General features: G+C 39.3%; 1 protein-coding gene across 1 annotated transcript in view; it reads left to right on the forward strand.

The window, feature by feature from the left end:
- TNKS (tankyrase) overlaps positions 1–20,242 on the forward strand; it is a gene marked incomplete at its 5' end in the record, with an annotated part of 142,870 nt that overhangs the window by 76,897 nt on the left and 45,731 nt on the right. Inside the window, one exon of the mRNA XM_035890405.1 lies at positions 51–126. Coding sequence (XP_035746298.1) covers positions 51–126 — 76 coding nt within the window. The remainder of the gene's footprint in view (positions 1–50; positions 127–20,242) is intronic.

The following is a 20,242-nucleotide window of genomic DNA, read 5'->3' on the forward strand; positions in this document are numbered from 1 at the left end:
TCCCCCCCCCCCCCCCCCCTTTTCCGTAATCCTCTTATCTCCATTTACAGGAGTGGTAATGAAGAAAAACTGATGGCTTTATTGACTCCTTTAAATGTGAATTGCCATGCAAGTGATGGGCGTAAGGTAAGTTAATATATGCTTATATTTCTGTTATTCAAGAAAGGCCAATTTAACCATACTGGGAAGCATAGATGTATAAACCAAGAGAGCATACAGGAGGAAAACCCGTGAATGTCTTTTTGCCATGAAATTAAATGCTTTTGTAGTTGATGCTGGCAGTTGTGACAGATCAACAGTCGGCGGACATGGATTTTGTGTATGTCTTCTTTTAAATGTCAGACTCTGACATACATATAAAGTGAAACCTTAAGACCTTTTGTAAGAAAACCAGAATGTACTGTTGCAGATGACTAACTACGGGAAGAAAGTTGTTTTTTGTATTTGAACATTGTCTGGGTGAGGTGGTTGGTATTCGGCTTAGCTCCTAATGCCCTGCCACATAGACTGGCACTGTATTGATATGCTTAACACCTTCTGCATTTTCGACATTATTGTTTTGACTTTCTCTGGCAGGGATGTTTGAATGAGTTAAATTAAGGATTAGGCTGAAACTGGAGGAGGGAAGAACATACGGCGTGAGAAGTAGATCCTATGATTTTTGATGTTTTAGACATCAAGATGATGGTCTGTGTAGACTGTTGGATTTACAAACGTTGGTTATATTTATTTTTTTTACTGTGTACTAGAATGTTCTTAATCTGCATCTCTTAAAAATGTCTCTCGTGTAACAGTACATCTCACTCTTGGAGGTAAAAGCATGGGAGTGTTTTCCTTGATAGTTTTCTTTATTTTTGGTGGAGTGTTGTGGAGCATAGTATAAACCTCTGCCCGTTCTGGAGCTATTGTGGAACAGCCTGGTTCCACTGAAATCAGTGGAGAAAAGCCAGTTTACGCTGCCTTTTCATTAAAAGACATGTTGTTGCTGATTATAAAAATGTAGCTTCATTGTGAAAACATTCCTGGTTTTAAAACACATTTTAGTTTTTTTCTCAATTGTAATCCCTATGATACCTATTATGTGAAAGAAAACCCAGCCAGTGTTTTGCTTGTTTACCTTTATCACTGATAGAAAGTTTATGAATCTTCCAGGTTTTCAAAACAATTAATTTTACGAACTGAGGATAGGCAAATGAATAAGGGCTTTATTTAGCTCAGCTGTGTTGGACCTGATGAAATATTCCCCGTATTTTAAGATGAAGCATGTTGCCCATAGTTCTTCATTTCTCTTTTCTTAAGACTTTACTGTTCAAATGAGATTGTATTTAGATATTAGTAGTGTGCTGTGGTGTTATAATTAAGCATGGTGGTATACAGCTGTGCATTCTTGAGTAATTGAGTCCCCATCACTATTGATTTAAGGTCAAAGGCAGAGTTGTGATTTCTGTCAATATGGAGAGGAATGAGCCCTTGCAGACATGTGATCTGGAATATTTATCACTCTTAAAAGCTTTTTTTTTTTATTTAAAATTCATATTAAACTAGTGGAAAATATTATGTATTATTGAATTAGTTTGAACATTTATGCCCAAAGCTTAAAAAGTGTATTGCAGTTAAACCTAATCAATGTGGACACCTTGATAATTCGTTTGTGTGTTTGGTTGTTGGTAAATACACTGGTTATTAAAAGTCCTTTTAAGATGGCTTGCCATTGATATTAATTAGCTTTTTTTTAATGATGTCTACCAGATGTTTTTCCCCACCATATGTGTACAGACTGTTTAAGGTGAAGTAATTCTCTGTTGCAAGTGTGCTGTATAACTGTTAAGTATTTCATTTGTAAGGCAAAGCTTTCAGGTCTTGTACTAGTGCAAGACCACTTGGGGTTTAATCATTCTAAGCTGTGCTGCAAATTAAGTGAACTTTTCAGCCTACAGCACAGCATTCTTGTAAATGAAAGCCTCCACTGGTGTAGCTGCCTCCAGCTGACCTATGCTGATTTATTCTAGCTGAGAATTTGTCCATTTTGGAAGTTGGCTTTTGCATTCCTTGATGCTTTTTGTAGTTATCTTTTGCAGATCCCTTGAGTTTTCAAGCCTCAAACTTACCACAGTTTAAGGCCACAGACTTAACGCAGCCATCAGGGCCAGGACTCTCTGGAGTGGCCTGACATTCTCAGCATCACGCTTACTCTGCAGTGCAGACATATCCACAAACTCCTTGCGTACATGCTTCTCCAGTTTGTGCATTCCTCGGCTTTGTATGTTTTTGAGACACCCAGCACTACCCTGGTAGGGGAAATATTTAGCTTTGTAGGTGAGGAAATTGAGTCCCAGTACTTGATGGGTAATTATTTTTTCTGTATAGCAGGTGGCGATACTTTCGGTGATATTTTTTCATACTTTGGGGTGTGACTTCCCAGAAGTTGTCATCTAACACCCATTGCACTAGAACTGAATAGCAGAATAGTCAGGATAATGTTAATCACAGTATTGCTTATTTCATTGCTGTATGCAGTTAACCTTTTTTTTTTTCCTCCTGGAGATCTCTTCTGTGTCCCATGCATACTAACATCTGGAGTTCCTGGATTTCCCAAACACCACATCTGCTGTGAGGTTGTGCTTCACAGAACGGATAAAAGGGGTGGGAAAACTCTTGACAGTAGCTTGCTGGTGTGAAACTGGCTCGGGTTGGAAATAACAAAGACTTACTGCACTCTGTGTGCTGCTTGCAGCCTTTTTGAAGTGTTGATAGCTAGAGTCTGATTCCTACTGGACAGGAGTCCATGCTGCTAAAACAGTTGCAGCTGGTGCTGATAACCATTGCTCCATCTGTTTATTTAGCATAGAGGTCAAAGACTGAATAGGAGTGAAAACTGAACTTGCTTCTTCCCCTCCAAGTCACAGTTTAGATAGATTATGAGCATTGTAGAAATGTTCACTTTACTGAAGCTCTTCAGCTGTTGCCTGAAGAGGGAATTCATTCTCTATTGCTACTCTTGCAATTATTTTCTGGAGTGAAAAATGAAGGCGTGTGCAAAAGAAAGAGCAGTTTTATACATTGGCTAAAGCATTCCCGCATACCAAGGATCTATGTAATTTATAGAGTTTTGTTCTGATGACCAAGGAAAATCAACAATAATATCTCAGAGAAACAACTATTTTATTGAGCTAGGTAATAGCTGATTTTTGAGTAAGTATTGGTTTATGTGCTTCTTGAATATATATGGTGGCACAAATAATAGTGCACAAGTACTGAGCTATACCGTGCAGAGCTGTATGGTACAGCTGTATGCATACATATGTATGCAAATGAGTGTTAGGCAAGGGTAACATTTCACAAGAACTGTTTGGGTTTTTGGTTTTTTTTTTAACTGCCCCGTTTGTTTCCTTTTTAAAAAGCAATGCCTGAGCTGAAATATAATAGTCATTTTTCATGCCAATTAGTCTTGCTTTGATTTTTTTTTTTTAACAGGAGACTGAAAAATCACAGAATTGTTACAATGTGCAACATAAAATTTGCATGTTATATCACTTCTGTTTAGGTTGGTTTGCAAGGTATTTGCTCTGTCAAAACAGAACTAAAAAAAACCCATATGACACTTGCATATTTTCCAAATGGGTCCAAAATTTCAGTGTGTCCAGCCTCTGAGCTCTGCCAAACTGATTGGTCTTTATGTAATCTATAGAAGTAATGATTTATAGAAGATATGCTATAGTATTGAAGTTAACAGGTGATACTTAATTTTCACACTGTCAAAAAGCCAAGCCACCTATTTACATGTCTTATCTATGTAAAGGTATGTAGGCTCCAGAGACTTGCTTTACAGCCCCCATTATTTTCCCTCAAATTTTTCTTCTAGGGGTTTCTTTTTCAAGACTCAGTTGTGGGTGTATTTTCAAAAAATGTTTTTGACTGTTTTGAAACAACAGGTTCTTATCTGCTACTGGAAGCTAAAGCTGTATTATTTCTCATGGGAGCTGGATTTCTGACTTGTTACGACAGTCACAGCTTACCTAATCCAGTAGTTGGTAAAAGACAGACTTAAAATAGTGTATCATGGTTGCAAGTTGAGTTGAAGCCATCTCTTAACCCTCTCATTTCCTTTGGAAAGCCTTTGTGGACACTTGAAAGGTGTTTTGGGAAGAAGCTGATGTTGCCTCCATTTTTTAAAACAAAGTAGTATCTGAGCTAATAAGGAAGCACTGGTTTTAGCAATTCAGATGAGAGGTCTTCTCTACAGGGCAGACTTCCCACATCACTTCTTGACAGCTTTCCAAAGTGAACTGCATCCAGCTGACATGGTAGCTATTAGCAATGGGAGGTTGGATTTTGGTTTCAAAGCTGGATTTTTGCTGTTATATCATATACTGCTCCTGTACTAATTATGCATGCTCAGATCATGCTGGCTCTAAAATACTCAGGTGTCAGTTGACTAAAACCTTCTTTTCACACAAGGGACCTCAACTCCTCTGGTCAGGAGTTACTCAAAAAACAGTTTGTTTTGCTTCTTTCTCAAGGTTCATCTCTTTTGAAGTAGGGCAAATATCTGAGGTTTTGAGCTCTTTGGAGCACAGAACAATTATTTTTCTGTCAAATAAAATGTATTCTTCATATTTTGAAAGCATAGTTTCTGTTGATCTATTGCAGTTGAATTTTGTATTTACACTTTGTATGAACCACATGAAAAACAGAGTACCATGGTGTTACCTGTGAACAGCTTGGTCTCAGGTATTTGTTCAGAGTGAGGCAGGAGTTACTACCAAAAGGCAGCACAGGATGCCATTCCTCCACAGCTACATCATTTTCCTTCCTGCACCTTTCCTGCTTCTCTTGCTCTTTAGAAACTAGAAACATTGAAGTGTCTGCAACAAGTGAACAAGGGAGCCTGCAAACAATACGCCTCCATTCTTGCCCAGTGCGGGACCATCCAGCACTGTGGATGAGGCCGTGGTCCAGTGGAGAAAAAAAAAATAGGCAATTATTTATTAAAAGGCCATTTCTGCATGCACGTGGTCCTACTTCATTTTATTTCACTGTAGTCTTCTGGCTCCTAGGGCCCCTTTGTTTATTCCCACGTTTCAGTCTTTAATGGCTCCCAGTACCAGTCATTAATACTTGATATTATTCCTCTCCCATGCCTTTGCTGTTATGCCTTTCCAAACCAGACAGAGACAACCCTGAATCCAGAATACCAGTAGCAGGCCTTTCCATTAAACTTTGAGCCATAGGAAATGTACTTGCATCTTGGGTTTGAGGCTGTTTCTTCAGTCCATTCCTTCCTGCCATACAGATGTCAGTTTTCTTGTGCATGGCATCATCCAGGCTCATGGACACAGGGTACAGATATAAGAAATCCAACTCCGAGAAGGTCTGCAATGTGGTACTGAGTACCAGCATCCTTGGCCTGAAGCAACCCCTGCACAAGATCTTGCATGGGTGCATTTTGTGGAGAGGTCTGAGTGCCCCTTAGTATGGGACATCTCTGATGTAAAGTAACATCCTGTTGGATGGGGTTGCAGATTCCTTCTCTCACCTCCTCTGCTTCTTTCTATCTGCAGCAAGCTTGTTCAGCCTGTAAACAAAGGGCTGATAAATAGAAATTGAATTCTGACAAGATCAGGTGAGTTATGTCTCCTCTTACCAGGGAGTCTCCAATTTGCTGCTGGTAAGTAGACTTGCCAGCCCCTGTTCCAGAATCCTGGTTGTTCTCAACCATTTTCATGAAAAATCCCATGGTTCAAAAGAAAATTGGTATGCCTTCCAATTTCTGAGTCTATATGGAACAATCAGTCCACATTTTCACAAGCTTTTTCTTTACAGTTATTAAACCTGCAGACTTGAGCAGAGGTTGAGATTCTCTTGTAATCATCTTGGCTCTAGGAGCTGGGGGTTGAAGAAAAATGCCATGCATTGTTGTGAACAAATTCTGTGCTAGTGACACTATAAACCTTTATAACTGTGTGCATTTTTCTTGTGTAACAGTAACAAAAATTAAAACTAATACCACATAAACCTATAGGTCTGATTGTTCTATAAATTTATGGTGTACAGATTATATTCAGATGAGTATGGAACATCTTTTGGGAGAAATTACTTCACATGCAATAAAAAGTGTTGTTTAAATGTTGTGAAAATACATACTTTCCTACAAACAAAAGCTGCATATTTGAGCAAAAGACTTGTGAGCAGACACTTGTTGCAAGGTGGTTTTGTCATGCCCAAGGCTATGTCTGAATCTCTGCGTGTACTCTGCACATATGTATATTTTTGTCACATGTCACTAAATGCATTTAGTGTCACAGTGCTCATCTTCTCTTCCCCAAGATTTTATGAGCTTTTTCTGCTAGTATACATTGTGTTGTTTGTAGATATATCAAAAATCTCTAGTCTCAAGGATTATCTGCACCAAAAAATAACTTCTACAGAGGAGAGGAGCAAAGGAATCATACATTGAAACCAGATTAACAGTTGACTGTGTATATTTTTGGTTCAGAACAAATGCTTTCTCCTTGATTAGTCTAATAAAATAAAAATCTTAAAAAATATAAAAAATTGTTTAGCTAGAAAATGTAATTTTATTTCAGAAAAAAAAAGACGGCTCCCCATGGAGTAAATGCAAAACATTTATTCCAGAATAAGTGGGTAGACAAGCCCTTGCTGAATCTGCTTTCTAGCATAAAGTGTCAGTCTGGTTTTGATGAAGTACTATAAAACCACTTTTGTGGGTGGGAAATGTGCAGATTTGGGGCTCTTCATTTGTGGTCCTGCAAAGATCAGCCAAAAGTTTCATGACACATGATTACAGCTTTTTGGAACTGCAATTATCAAAGTAAGTGATAACTGTGTACTCTGTTAGCTGGTGTTTGCTAGTGGAAGGTTGGCCCTGACTGATGGCTTCACACACTGTGGTCTTTGTTGACACTGGTCTTGGATGTGTTTCATGAAATGCATATGTATCAAAGGTATACCTAGAGCTGTGAGTGTGTATAAAATGTATAAAAATATGCATTTTTGTAGATAAATTTAACAGTATATAGGTATATATGCCTTTATCTACTCACATATATATTTATATACACTGTTACATATACCTAGCTGTGTTTAATTACATATGTGTGTGTGCGTATGTATATGTGTGCATATCTCAAAGATATAGCTGGGTAGTGTGCTTGCCTAGGGGAAGATTTGAGCCAGCACTCTCCTATTTTGGTAAGCTAATTTTCTGGGGATTGAGGGAGGATGGAAAGCACATCTGTTTAAAACAAAAATGTTACTCTGAAAGCTTATTGTTTTAAAAATTTGGGATTTAAGATCAGTCATTACTATGATTCTTGCATTACTATTGCGTTCTGCAAGTGCTACAACTGTGCTTCTTCCACAGCCTCACCAGTGATCCATATTGGGTATGGGCATGTGTACAGTCATGGGAGAACTTGTCATCAGCTGCCAGCTGCTCCATGGCAGCTGACCTATATATGCTCTTACCCACCTCAGATATGAAGTCACTCACAAACTGAGTGAGAAAGGGCAGCTAGGGGTTGGACTGTGAGTTGATCTCCAGAGCTCACTTCCAACCTCAGTTATTCTGTGATACCTTGGTGCCCCACAGGAATATATTTGTATGGATTTGGATGAAGGGTGTCACAACCTTAGAGCCTATCCCTGTGTACGCTGTAATTAGGAGGACTGATGGAGGCAAGAAGATGGGCTAAAGTCCTTTTAAGCAACTCTTTCCAAGTGAATATGTGCCTCAGTGGTGAAAACAAGTACTTTAGATCAGATGCAGACATTTTTGTACTCTTTTTCAGTGACAGCTATGCTTCTCCAAAATGGAGTTAAATATTTTAAATCAAAGTCTGCACTCAGAATTAAGGGCCCTTCCTGGATTTAGGTAATGGAGTACTGAAAAGGTGACATTTCCAACATTACAAAAAGGTTACAAAGCAAATGCCATTATGTTTGTGATGTGCCTCGGGCAGAAGTGCCCAATGCAGTACACACATAAAAAGAACACTTAAAAATGACCACAACTGTATTCTGCCTCTAAAACACCATTTTGCTTGTTTAAAAAGAGATTCATGTATGTCAGAAATAGTGACAAGTTACGCCCTTTGTTATGCTGTGATCCCATCTTATTTCATCAGCCAAGCATGGTCAAAGTGGACAACATAAGAATCCCTCCACTGACTTTGTACAGTATAGATGACTTAGCTTAATTTCTATCCCTGGTGTCACTTAAGACCCTTTGTAGGCCAAGATGATACCTTCTGATAAAAATGTAAAACTGATCTACCTGCTCTAAGTTTCTGTTATGAGATCTTAAATATTTTCCACAAAAAGTTTCTGTGAGTATCCCTTCATCTGTTTTCGTTTTTCTTCAGAATTATTTGAAGTATAGTCTATCATGTCCACAAATAAAAATTGTGCACTTGAAGCACTGAAAATAAATCGTTTACTCTGTAGTCATTCTCTGTGGTGGTCTCTAAAAATCAGGAAATCTCATTTGTTAGGTCTTAATCAATGTGCTCTTGTGGTTGTTTTTTTTATACCTGAACAGTTTCCCTTTGATGATTAGCTCCACATAGGGGATGGCTTTCTGGAGTACACTGTTATCCAGCTGCTGTCAAGAGAACACAACTCAAACTGGCAGATTTGGGCAGAGCTGCAATTTAATATTTTATGCACATTAACTAAATGCTGTGGTCTGGGTTTGGCTTTATCAGCTCACAGAGCATCCAGAAGTTGAGTACTGGTGTTGTTTCTTCTACTGTGATCTCAAGACTGGAGTCCTTTCCTTCAGAGAGTTTGCTGGGCTTATGTTCAAGTTGAAATGTGGCAGCTCAATCCCTGGACTGTATGCTTTTGATTTCTGTATATGGTTGACTATAGTGAATACTGTAGATGCCATTTCTATCCATGGTGTCGCTTCTCTCAAAATCCCTGCATGTGAGCACGAGAGGTGCTGAGAAGTAAGCTGTTCCGCTTTCTTGTTGCTTTTCACTTTTGAATGTGATATTAGAGTACTTTGTGGCCTCCCTCTGTTGTCAGACCTATCATTTAGTTGTACCCTCTGTTTCCCATCACTGCATGCTATCATGCATCCATCTCAGGACCTAACATCATCTTCCTTAGAAACCGTTAGTGAGGATTAAGTTTAAAAACCTGTTGAGTGCTCACATAGACTGTGTCAGTTGGATTACCCTTATGCACATGCTTGTTGACTGCTTCAGAAAACTCCAAGAGTTTTAAAGGTGGAATTTCCCTTAACAGTATTTAACTCTTCCCAACCAGATCATGTTTATCCAGGTGTCCGCCAATTCTAGCTGTTATTATATTACATTTTTCCTGCTACAGACATCAAGATTATAGGCCTGTAGTTCCCCAAGACATGTTTTAAGGATCAATTTGTAACTTTGGGTTCTTCATCTACCAAGATAATCTGAAGTGAAGGTCACGTACCACTAGTAATTCACCTGTTTTACCTGCAGTGCTCTCTTGGGTGAGTGCAGTCCCATCCTGACTATTTGTTGACATTCATTTTGGTTATGGGTGTCATTACCTCTTTTATGCTTAATTTAGTTTCAGACAGATCCTTTGCCAAGCTTCACTGTGCTCCCAAATACGCGCGTGCTCACTCGCCAAGGTCCTAGTGTGGGGATTACCCATTTCTTCTAAGACATATAACATGCAAAGAGTTCCTTTAGATCTTCCACAATGAATTCTTGCCTGCAAGAGCTCCATTTCTTGCCCTAGCATCACATTGCCCCACTGGACGGTCTGGTGGATTTTGTGGTCCTGGTGGGTTGGAAGAAGGATTTATGGCGCATGGTTTGAATTCCTTTCACTAGTCACTGCTTAAACTGGTTTTGCCTGTCTAATTGTATTTTTATCTTTAATCTGCTGGAGTTTGATCCTTGTGTTTTTTTTCAGCTCATAAATTCAGCTTTTTGAATGATGCTTTCTTAATTCTAGTAATCTCTTCTAGTTTGCTGTTAGTCACACTGGATTCTTTCCATTTATCAAGCCCTTCCTAATAAGAGCTATGCAGTAGCAGGGCATTTCCAGTATTGTCTCCCTTAGTACTTTTCATGCTATCTGTAAGGACTTAATTCTCTTAGCTACCACTTTTAGCTTATTGTCAAAAAAGTCCTCAATTTTTTCATGGCTCCCCTTTCTGAAGGTTAGCACAGTCATGCTGGATTATTTTAGCAAGCATTTCCCCTGTAGATAAGTTGAATCTAAGTATGGTGTAGTCAGTGTTAAAGAACAACTTCTGCAAGGTTTTGCACCAGATGTCACTTTTTACTTGGTACCAGCTCAGTAGTTGCAGTTACTCCTGCGGCCTCCCTAACCCACTTCTCTGTAAAACAGTCCCAGGCAGCATCCAGACATTTCACCTGTTACATGTTTCAGCATGATACTTGCCCAGGCTGTATGGCAGCAATTTAAGTCATCCAACCCCTTCTGTTTTCTGCCCTTGCTGCCTCTCTGATTTCTCTCAGCACATCAGTTATCACTTGCTAATAGAACCCCATCATTGACTTCGTAGATTGTATGGATAATTTAGAGTGATCAGTTTAATTCTAAACAAAAAGAGCTACAAATACTTATGTGCGAAGAGGTGTATTTACATAACCATTTCTAAAAGTGTTGTGTAAGTTGACTGAGCAAGCAGCAGATGAACAATAAAAGGGGAGGAAAATGCCAAAATAGGGCATTGTAATTGATGATGGATGTGTCATTGATGAACAAGAAAATTGAGGTTATTTGATTAGTCTTTTCTAAGTAATATAACACACTTCTACCTATAAAAGACTTACTTCTTACAGATGAAATTCTTCAGAATATTCGTATTCTAATAGCCATAACTTCTCAATTTTGAAATGTACTAAAAAGTACAAGATAAATTCTCTGTCTTTTTTCCGATATTTTACAAAGCTCTTCAAAGGAACAGTGAAGTCTACATGACTGGATTATAATGGCATTAAATTGTAAAATGTGCAAATTATCACGTAATGCAAAAAGATAATTTTGTGTATTTAATTTTGTGAATTATTTTAGATCTCATGTTTTAATTTCATTCCAAAATATAAGGCATAAATATTTATTTCACACTGAGCACTGGAGCTGAAATGCAATCCATTTGCGAGTGTTGTTCTTAACAGAGTTCATTCTGACCCCACTTTCAATAAAATGAGTGAAATGCTGGTTTGAATGTCATGTTGACAGAGGGAACAGTCAAATCATATATATTCTGAGAAATTTTTCTTCTTGATAATATCAAAATCTTATGAACTGAAGCCTGGAAAGTTTTTATGCAGAAGGGGAAGGAGGAAAAGCAAAGTAAATATATAAAGACAGAGTGGGAGAAGTGGTAAAAATATAAAAAATATAAAAAAGGAATAAAAGATTGTTAGTTGACTGCAGTAAGAAGAAGATTTTGAGAACAAGTGGAAAAAGAAAAGACTGAAACAGCAAAAACCAGCAGAGTTTTGGTTCTCTGGTATTCCAGTGCGCATCCTCTTCAGATTGTTTTAATGCTGTATGCAGGCCTTCCCCAGACATCTGGCGTGGCTGTTTGGAGGGGAGCCTCTTGTTAACGCTTGTTTGTGCTGCCAGAGCAACACCAAACTATTTCATTAAAAAGAGGGAAGAGCAGCCTGAGCTAATAATTAAAGAACAGGATTCTATAGCTTCTGACACTGTCGGACAGGACGGATAAAAATGTATGTATTTGTGCTGGAAGAGGGGAGAAGTTGTCTCATCCTGCTCTCCTGGAGTGATAAGCATTTGCAGCTTGCAATTTGACAAGATTAACAGGTTGAGACTTGGGCTGCAGACTGTGCTGGCTGGCACTAAGATGCTTTCAAAAATTGCAGAAACTTGGCTATCCGTGCCCCTTCTCTCAGACCAGCAGCAGCAGCACCTGTTCCTCCCCATGCACTAAACTTGAATCACAGCTTCCAGCATGCGATGTAACAAATAAAAGTTCCAGCGGTTGACACAAGACAATCCTGCGCACCTGGGCACTGAGTCCACCAGCCCAGATGAGTTTGTTCTCTAGCTGGCAGGTGTTGCCAGCTGCTCCTTAGAGCACTAGAGGTTTGAATACCCTCCGATGACTTTAGCTAATAACATCACAGGGGCAGGTGGTTCTTCTTACCTTTGCCTCTGCAAGAGCCAGCCATGCCTCAGTGCCTTGCCTCAGACATGTCCATTTTTGACTTGCATTTCTGACAGATTCCAGGTGATGAAAAGAAGCAACAAAAATGGCCATCCTGGATGCAATGATACTGTAAGTAATTCCTACATAGTGTTCTGCCATATCTTTCAAGGCAGTGTACATCTTCTTTCAGTGTTAAATAACATTAGCAGCATTCCCTTAGGAGAAGAGAGTAGGTCTTTACTGTCATTTCATCTTTATGTAGCTCAGCAAGCCACTACTCCCTCAGGTGCCAGCATCTATCACCAAAGAAACAGTATTTACTCCTCTGCTTCTCTGATAATCCATCTCCAAGTCCATCTCCCCATGTCCTTGAGTGCTGCCAGAGATCTGTTCTGTGTTTCTGAATCTGGAAAAAATGCAAATGCTGCTTCATGGTAGAAGCTCCAGAATTTCTTTTTCATACTGCATTTCCATCCCCAGCCAAACCTTAATCATTTGTATGTAGAAATGGAAGAGACTCTTGTAAAGAACAGTTTTCTGAGAATACCACGGGTTTGAGAGGGATGTTGCTTGGTTTCTCTGACACAGCCTCTGTGGAACTGTTTTATCAAATGGGTGGTAGATTAAGATACGTGCAAATACAGAAGACTTTGGGGAGTTGGGGTGGAGTTGCATTTTAAGTCCTATTTAGGAAGAGGTCAAGGATCGCTCATACCACATTTATGGGACCTGCTGTTTGTGAAATCCTAATCAGAGGTCAAGGTGGTGTTCCCATGCAAAGATTTAACTGTCTCTTCCAGCCCTTTACCATTTCCTGCTTAGTCTTTGCTTCTGGGTCCGTCTCTGAAAGCAATGGTAACAACTTAGTGTGGAGTTATTGGGGATCTAAGCTTCCTAATTAATATTTGGGGAGCTGAGGTCCCTGTTATCCTTTTGTCATGCCTGCTTTTTCTTGTGGATCAGATTACTCTTTGCTTTTAAAGTTCATTCCAAACATGGTTTGCTGCCTTCTGTCTCACAGTATCTTTTTTTTTTTTTCTGGCCTTTTAGCCCTTTTTCTGCCAGGTAATGATGCTCTTTCAGGTTTGACTTTGTTTTCTTTTCTCTGAAGTAATAAATTTGTTTTCTTTTTTTATATAGCTACTCTTAAGAGAATAGCTTACAGAGCTGTCTACATGGATTAAGGATTTGCTTCCTGTTGTCAAAGATGATAATCTCCATAATTTTGAAAGTCAAGTGTCATTGTCTGGAGAAATCTGCTGGGCAGGGAGATCAGGTTTTTCTTCTGGGTTTTAATAAAGCTTTTATATGGTCATCTTCAAACATCCATCCTAAGCCTGCCTCTGCAGATGGAGCTTTCTTTTGTCGCGTGGTCCTGCAGTGCTTGAGTGTTTTCTCTCCTGTCAGGAAACATATCTTTGCCCTCTTCTGCTTTTGGGCATATCTTGTTTGCCTCCACTTCTCTGTGGTGGCATTGTTCCTATGCTAGCAGGAGGAGTTCCTGAGCAGAAAGTAAAGGCACTCATTTCTCGTTCTTTCTTCTTTTAACCTCTAAGAGACAGAGATGCTCTGGTTATTTCTGTGTCTGCCCTGTGCAAGATAGTGTTTGTCATCTTTTCTGCCCTTCCCTACCCCAGGCATCTATGTGATTGAAAAAGCTCTTTTCTCATAAGTCTCCTGCCCCTTATTTGCCAACACTTAGCCCAACTTGCAGTACAACAGGGTCATCGTGTTAATGTGTAGAACTGATGCCAAGCCTTGTCATGTAATCTTGAGGTTTAGAGGTACAGTCAGGAACATGTATTGTGCCTCAAAGATCAACTCTACTAGAGAAACATTTAGTAGTCAGTAGTTTGGACATTAGAGCCCTCCGAGTAGGAACGGATTTGAATACTCACTGGTGACTAGGAGTAGAAGAGACCTGGTCTGTTACCCAAGTAAACCTTTTCCAAATGAGGCCTTATTCTCTCACCATATTTGCAGTATTTTTATTCTGCTCTTCCTGTGATTTTTAACTCTCCAGCCATTTTATTAATTCTTTCTAGTTCACCTTTATTATACATTCTTATCTTTTCCTCCAGTTTATGAACATCTGCCTGGTCTGGAGGTGTCCAACACTAATTTGAAAATGACATTCCAGCTATGCCTTCTCCATGGTTGAACACAGAAAGGAATGTTCCTTCAATCTGTGATCCACAAAGCAATGCTTTGTAGCTGGTACACATTTCTAAATACTTCTCGGAGGTATGCCATTCCTGATACCTGACCTGTTCTGGGCTTTGTACTATAACCTAGGTGGTATGATACCTGAATAAATTTCTGAAAAGTATTCAGTTGCAAGAAGAATTTCTTTTTAATGAAGATGTCTTCTTTATTCTCCTTCTGCCAAGTGACAGAATGAAAAGGAGTGCAAACATTTCTCTCTTAATCTTCATGTAATCTTCATTCTCTCCCAATGATGTGTACACATACATAATACTGTGAATGTGAAATTGAGCTGGTTTTGTCTTCACTGTTTTACAGCTCAAAACAGTGGAATTTTTTTTTTCTCAAATACATCATCTGATATACCAGAGCACTAATTTAAGACACTGTGTGACTTGCAGATTCTGAATTGGTGACCTTTTCAGTTCATTTTCCCTGTTGTTAGCTGTTAGAAAGCACTATGTGAAATTTGTGACGTGATGTTTTCCTGAATTTTACTATACTACAATATACTATACAACAATCCAATTAGTATTAATGTCAGTGTTCTGAAGATGAAGCAGCTAAATTACCATTGGAAATGCAGTGGAGTGCGAAATGTCTTCCTTATGCATTTGGTAATCCTCGTCCTTAGGAATTTTTTTTTGTGGTTTGTATTTTTTTTTTTACGTAAGAAAACTAGTTTAGGCTCTTCAGCCCTGTGCTTATTTATCTCTAGAGTTTAAACTTGTTGCAGCTAGCTCATCTACAGTCAGCAGTCTGACATAACTCATTTGCCTGGAGCAGCATCTCTAAGTTTGTCCCTAACACATAATTGTTGAGCATGAAATTAAATAACTGAGTATCGCTATAAAATGGCCAAGGAAGTGGCACGATTTGGACGGATGAAGTTGGCAAGCCATGTGGCTCATGAACAGAAGCACAGCCCCTTTCCTGCTCGTTAAGAGCATTGCTTTCTAGCTTAGATTAGGGACCTTTATTTCTGTAGTACCTGGTGTGCAAGAGCATTTGTAGCTTGAATATAAAAAAATTACTTAGAGTTATTTGAAATACATGTTTCTAGGAGGAAATTTGTTTTGTATTTGATGATACATCCAGTCTTGGCACCATACAAACAAATGTCAATGAGATATTTTTCCAAGAAAGCTTACAACTGAGTCTAAAAATGAAGGTGTTTAAGGTGGACACACTGCTTCAGATTGAGATGAAAGTTGGTATCTGAGCAGCAAAGGAAAAGCCTGATCATTTCCACAGTGGAAAGGTTCAGGAATGTCTCTTCAAGACTGCGATGTTGTTGCAACTTGTTTTCTTACCCCATTAATCAGAATGATAAAGTGGCAACAGGAGATATTCCACTTGCATCTGGAACGTCTTCCCGATATACGCGCATGATTGATGCAGTTCATTTTAGAGAAGTCTGTAAGAGAGCAGCATCAAGCAGGCACAGACTGTTGTGATTGGAAAGGTTCTATCATAAATTCCAACCCTGTGAAGAGGGAGTTGTTTGCCTGCTCAGAGATTTTTTCCTTAGTATGCCAGATTCAAATTCAGACCTTGCCAGGAGTCAGGACATCTTTCAAAACAGTCAGTTTTATGCAAAACAGTGAAATAAAGGTCCCTTCTGCGAATAGAAACCTCTCTGCTCTTCCCTTAACTCAGCGGAGGTGAAACACTGTTTTGAAGGGAGCTTGCAAGACAAATTACAAAAGTTTAAGGTCTTATTTTTATTGCTACTGCTCTCTACAGGAGGCAGTATGGTCTGATAAGAATAAAGGGTTTGTTTGACGGAAGTTAGATGGGAGTTTGCTGCATACCTGCAATTTCCAAACGTACCAAACCTCAAGATAATTATAGACAAGGTAAAAAAGTCACATATATTAAAGTGTACATGAAACATTTTAAAATCCATCTTCTCCCCTCTTTTTTTTTTTTTTTTTGACATCCTTTGTCAGCAGGGTATTGTAGACATTGTAGAAGAGTTAACAATAAACATAACGAGGGTCCTTAGGTATTTTCTGCCAAGTCATACTTGTTTTGTCTGTCTGTGTAAGAGCCACCCTTACTAGTGTGTGTATCCATGTGGGGACCCTTCTGAACATGAGAGTAACCTTAATATGTCAAAGCCAGAGCTGACTCTCAAACTCAGGGTGTTGCCTCTTTACTGTGAGAATGTCCTTCACTTAGAAGATGAAATTAAATGATGATAATTCTGAATCACTCTATAATGTTGTAAATTAGGTGTATGATGAGACATCATATATGTGATAAGATTGTTGTTCGTTGGTTTTAATAACCTTCAGGATGACAACTTGAAAATGAGAAATGCATTGATTGTTATCAGGTAGCATTAAATAGAGATTTTGGTAGCAGAAAGCAAGAACAGGCAATATTAGTTCTTAAAACAGTTCCTGCAGCTGTCATTGATCATGCAGATAATGTGTGACGTAGGATCCTTGCATAACATCCCTCAGTTTAAAGTTGCCCGTAAAATGGGCAGTCCATGGTTTCAATCCGAAAATGTAGCTTTCTTCTGAGGCTGTGTTGGTGTTACCATCTAAGAGCTCTTTAGCTGGATAGGAAGGGAAACGGATGGCGCTTGGAGCCAGCACTCCCATGTTGCCTGTGGACAATTTGTTGAAACCAATTTTCTGATTTCAGTAGAAGCAGCTCAGCAGCCGGCAGCGCTTGCGATTCCTCCGTGCGCCTTTTGTTTGATGCAGGTGAACAGGGAACAGCAAGTCCAAGGCGGCTGGGCTTGAACAGGAATCATTCAATCAGCTGTTGGTAACAAAGCAGTGTGAAAATACCTAAGGCCCAATGAAAATAGTATCAAACTGCTGTAGGTACATTTTTTAAATCTAAAAAATGCATTTTTTTATATTCCCAGGCAACACATTTTCAAAAAGACTGCAGGCAAAAATACCTGCTTTAGTGTAAATTGTAGATATACAGGTTGGCAGTGATTGCCATCTTGTGTACAGTGATCTTCCTTGAAATGCACAGTACCTGCTTTGACTCAATTAGAGCTGCTATAAAACTTTAAAATAATGTGAGCATCTCACATGAGGGTCTACTTAATAAAAGAGGAGTTGTACTCTTTTTAATTACACTCGCAAGTGAGACAGTGTGATTGGCTTGGTAACTGTGAATGTGAGTCTTGGAAAGTAAGTGCCCTCTAGGGATTCTTGTTAGTAAGTCTCTTGCCAGGTATTGCAAGACATGGGAGGAGGGGTTAATTGATAGCTTAATTAAATCTCTTTTCTTAATAAGTGATTAGTTTGATATACCTTGCAGGTGCAGTATACAATACCGCTGTTTGTGATAGTTAATTTCTACTTTTCTAGTGCTATATAAACAGCACGTTAATTTTAAACATCAGCCTCTTTACTACCATCATTCACTTGATTTTTTTTTTTTGAGGGCTAATAATCCCATATAATGAGTAGTGCGTGTAGTACGACATTATCTTTTAGGTACTTAGTTTCTCTAATTAGCATACAAGCTTGTAGTGCCAGATTAGTATTTTTAACTATTGAATCTGTAACATAAATGAATGTTCTTTCTCACGAGACAGGAAAGTCAGTCCTTAAAAAAATCATTGAGGTAGGTAGGGCCTTCCTGCTTCCTCCTTCCTGAAGCGTCTGTAAGTGGGGCATTTGTAAGAGCCCTTTAGCCAACCTAAAGAGCAACACTGGCTCGTGGACGCTGATACACCAGGCCTGGATAGAGGGGGAGCAGCCCCCCAGGATCACTGCTTCTGCACGACCCGGCTGTTCAGTCGTCCTTGCCCCTCGGTCAGCCGGTCTCTCTGGCCCTCCAGCCGCCTGAGTCTCCAGCGTTGCGTTGTCCTCTGAGTTATATGGCTTGCGATTGCAGAACCGAAGCATGAAGGCTAGGGGAGATCTTGGCCACGGCTCGAAGGGGGGGTGCAGGGAGCACCACTTTGCTCCTCCTTGGAGCGGCTGCCGCAGCGTGGCACGCAGCTTCGCTGGAGCTGCTGTGGATCAGAAGGCAGGCACACCAAACATCAGGCTGCAGCTAAGTAATTCCTGGTGTGTTGGGGAAGACAAGGTTCGTTCATGGGACTGTGGTGTCTGCATGGCCTTGCTCGAGGAGGAGGAAGTAGCTCACCTTTCTGAAAGGCAGGGATGTAAGTTGTCTGAAGATGTAGGATGTCACTGTTTTGCTTCACTCACGTAATTTGTCTTGCAACTATAAGCTTGAAATGTTCTGGTTTTCTTCTCTAATGAAGTTATTTGGGAAATGCAGATCTAAGAGCCCTAGAAATACAAAATGCATGGTCCCAGCTTGAGTCATAATAGTTTTTTTAAGCATTTTAAGCAGTGAACAAGACTCCAGGGTTGACGTGTCTTTGAGAGCATCCCTATTAATAATGCTTAAGAGGAGTAAAGCATCATCTTGGAAGTCTGCCATCATTGTTTTAGAAGTAGCATGCAGACAAGAATGGATGTATTTTATTGTAGTGAGGTTAAAGAATCCTGCGGTGGTTCAAAGATTTAGTGTTTGCTTCAATTTCTTCTGGAGTTTAGACCTTTCAATAGACTGGCTTTTCCGCAGTCCATTTCAAATTCCTTTCAAGTTTTCTGGGTTATTAATTCAGTTGGTAAAACTGGATTTAGTAACCAAACCAAGGCAATTGTCAGAATAAACAGTACCGAAGTATTGTGCTAATGTCAATAGTGGCGTAATCTTTATCCACATTTTCCACGTGTTTATGATATGCAGAAGCCAGCTATTTTATAATAGGGGTGGATGTGAAAAGAATATAATACCTTCTGGACCTGTCCAAATTGTTAATTCAGTAGTAGAAGCCTTTCTGGAATGGAATAATAGATCTTAATGACTTGAATGGCCAAACACTTAAAAGATTTGACCCATTTTGTTGGTGGTGTTTTGTACTTTGGAGACACTTTAGGGATCTTCAGCTGAGATATATTAGAGGTCCTTATTTTGAGTATTGATAATTCCAAAGATGGGTCTTACAGAAACTTGCATAACTGCTTCACCAAATAAACTGAGTTAGCCAGGTGTTTTTCTTAAAAGATGCCCTGTGCTGTCATTTCTGACAGTACAAGCTGTGAGCACACTGTGGTACACAGGACACTTGGTAGGTGTCAAAGTAGTTATCCCTTCTGGAGCTAAGTAGCAAAGTGTTGAGACTATAATAAAATATAATGCAGACTACTCCAAGTTATGGTGATACTAAATACATATTAATTCCTGGAAATCCGTACTATTTATGGATGTATAGCACCTGCCACTGTTTACCACAGATGAGACCGTTTGTCTTGGATTTTTGTTATTTAAATCTTGGTAATAGATGCGATGTCTCACCTGTAATGCTGTATGATGATGTTTTAATGTTGGCAGTAAATCTGTACTTGGCTTAATACTGTGAGATATGTAAGTCTTCCCATGTGTTCAAGCTGGTTTATGTATGGTGTTTTACTGTAATAAAATTGTGTTGTTTAGTTGAACGCCACAAAATAAATTGCAACAAAGATCCTCTGCTTCTCAGCCTCGGGAAGGAGGAAACAGCATCACCCATTTGTATAAGAAATCAATTCCTTCAGACTGAGACAGCACACAAAAGTTATTTCATAATAAAAAGCTTTTAAAATAAACTTTGAGGGGAATTACTGTTGTTGACTTAAAAAGCTTTCAGTTAAAATTCTTATGAGTTAGCTGTGGAGAAAGGTGTTATTGCTACTCTTCTTGTGCAGCAAGGTGCATTACTGCTGAAGATGTGTACTTTGCAGGGAACACTGCTCCGTGTGTCTTCCACAGCACAGTACAGCACTTGTATGGCTACTTGTTTGGTGCAGAGCTGAAGACAAACATTCCTGC

Source organism: Egretta garzetta, unplaced genomic scaffold, assembly GCF_000687185.1.
Source record: "Egretta garzetta isolate BGI_Z169 unplaced genomic scaffold, ASM68718v1 scaffold32, whole genome shotgun sequence".
NCBI lineage: Eukaryota > Metazoa > Chordata > Aves > Pelecaniformes > Ardeidae > Egretta > Egretta garzetta.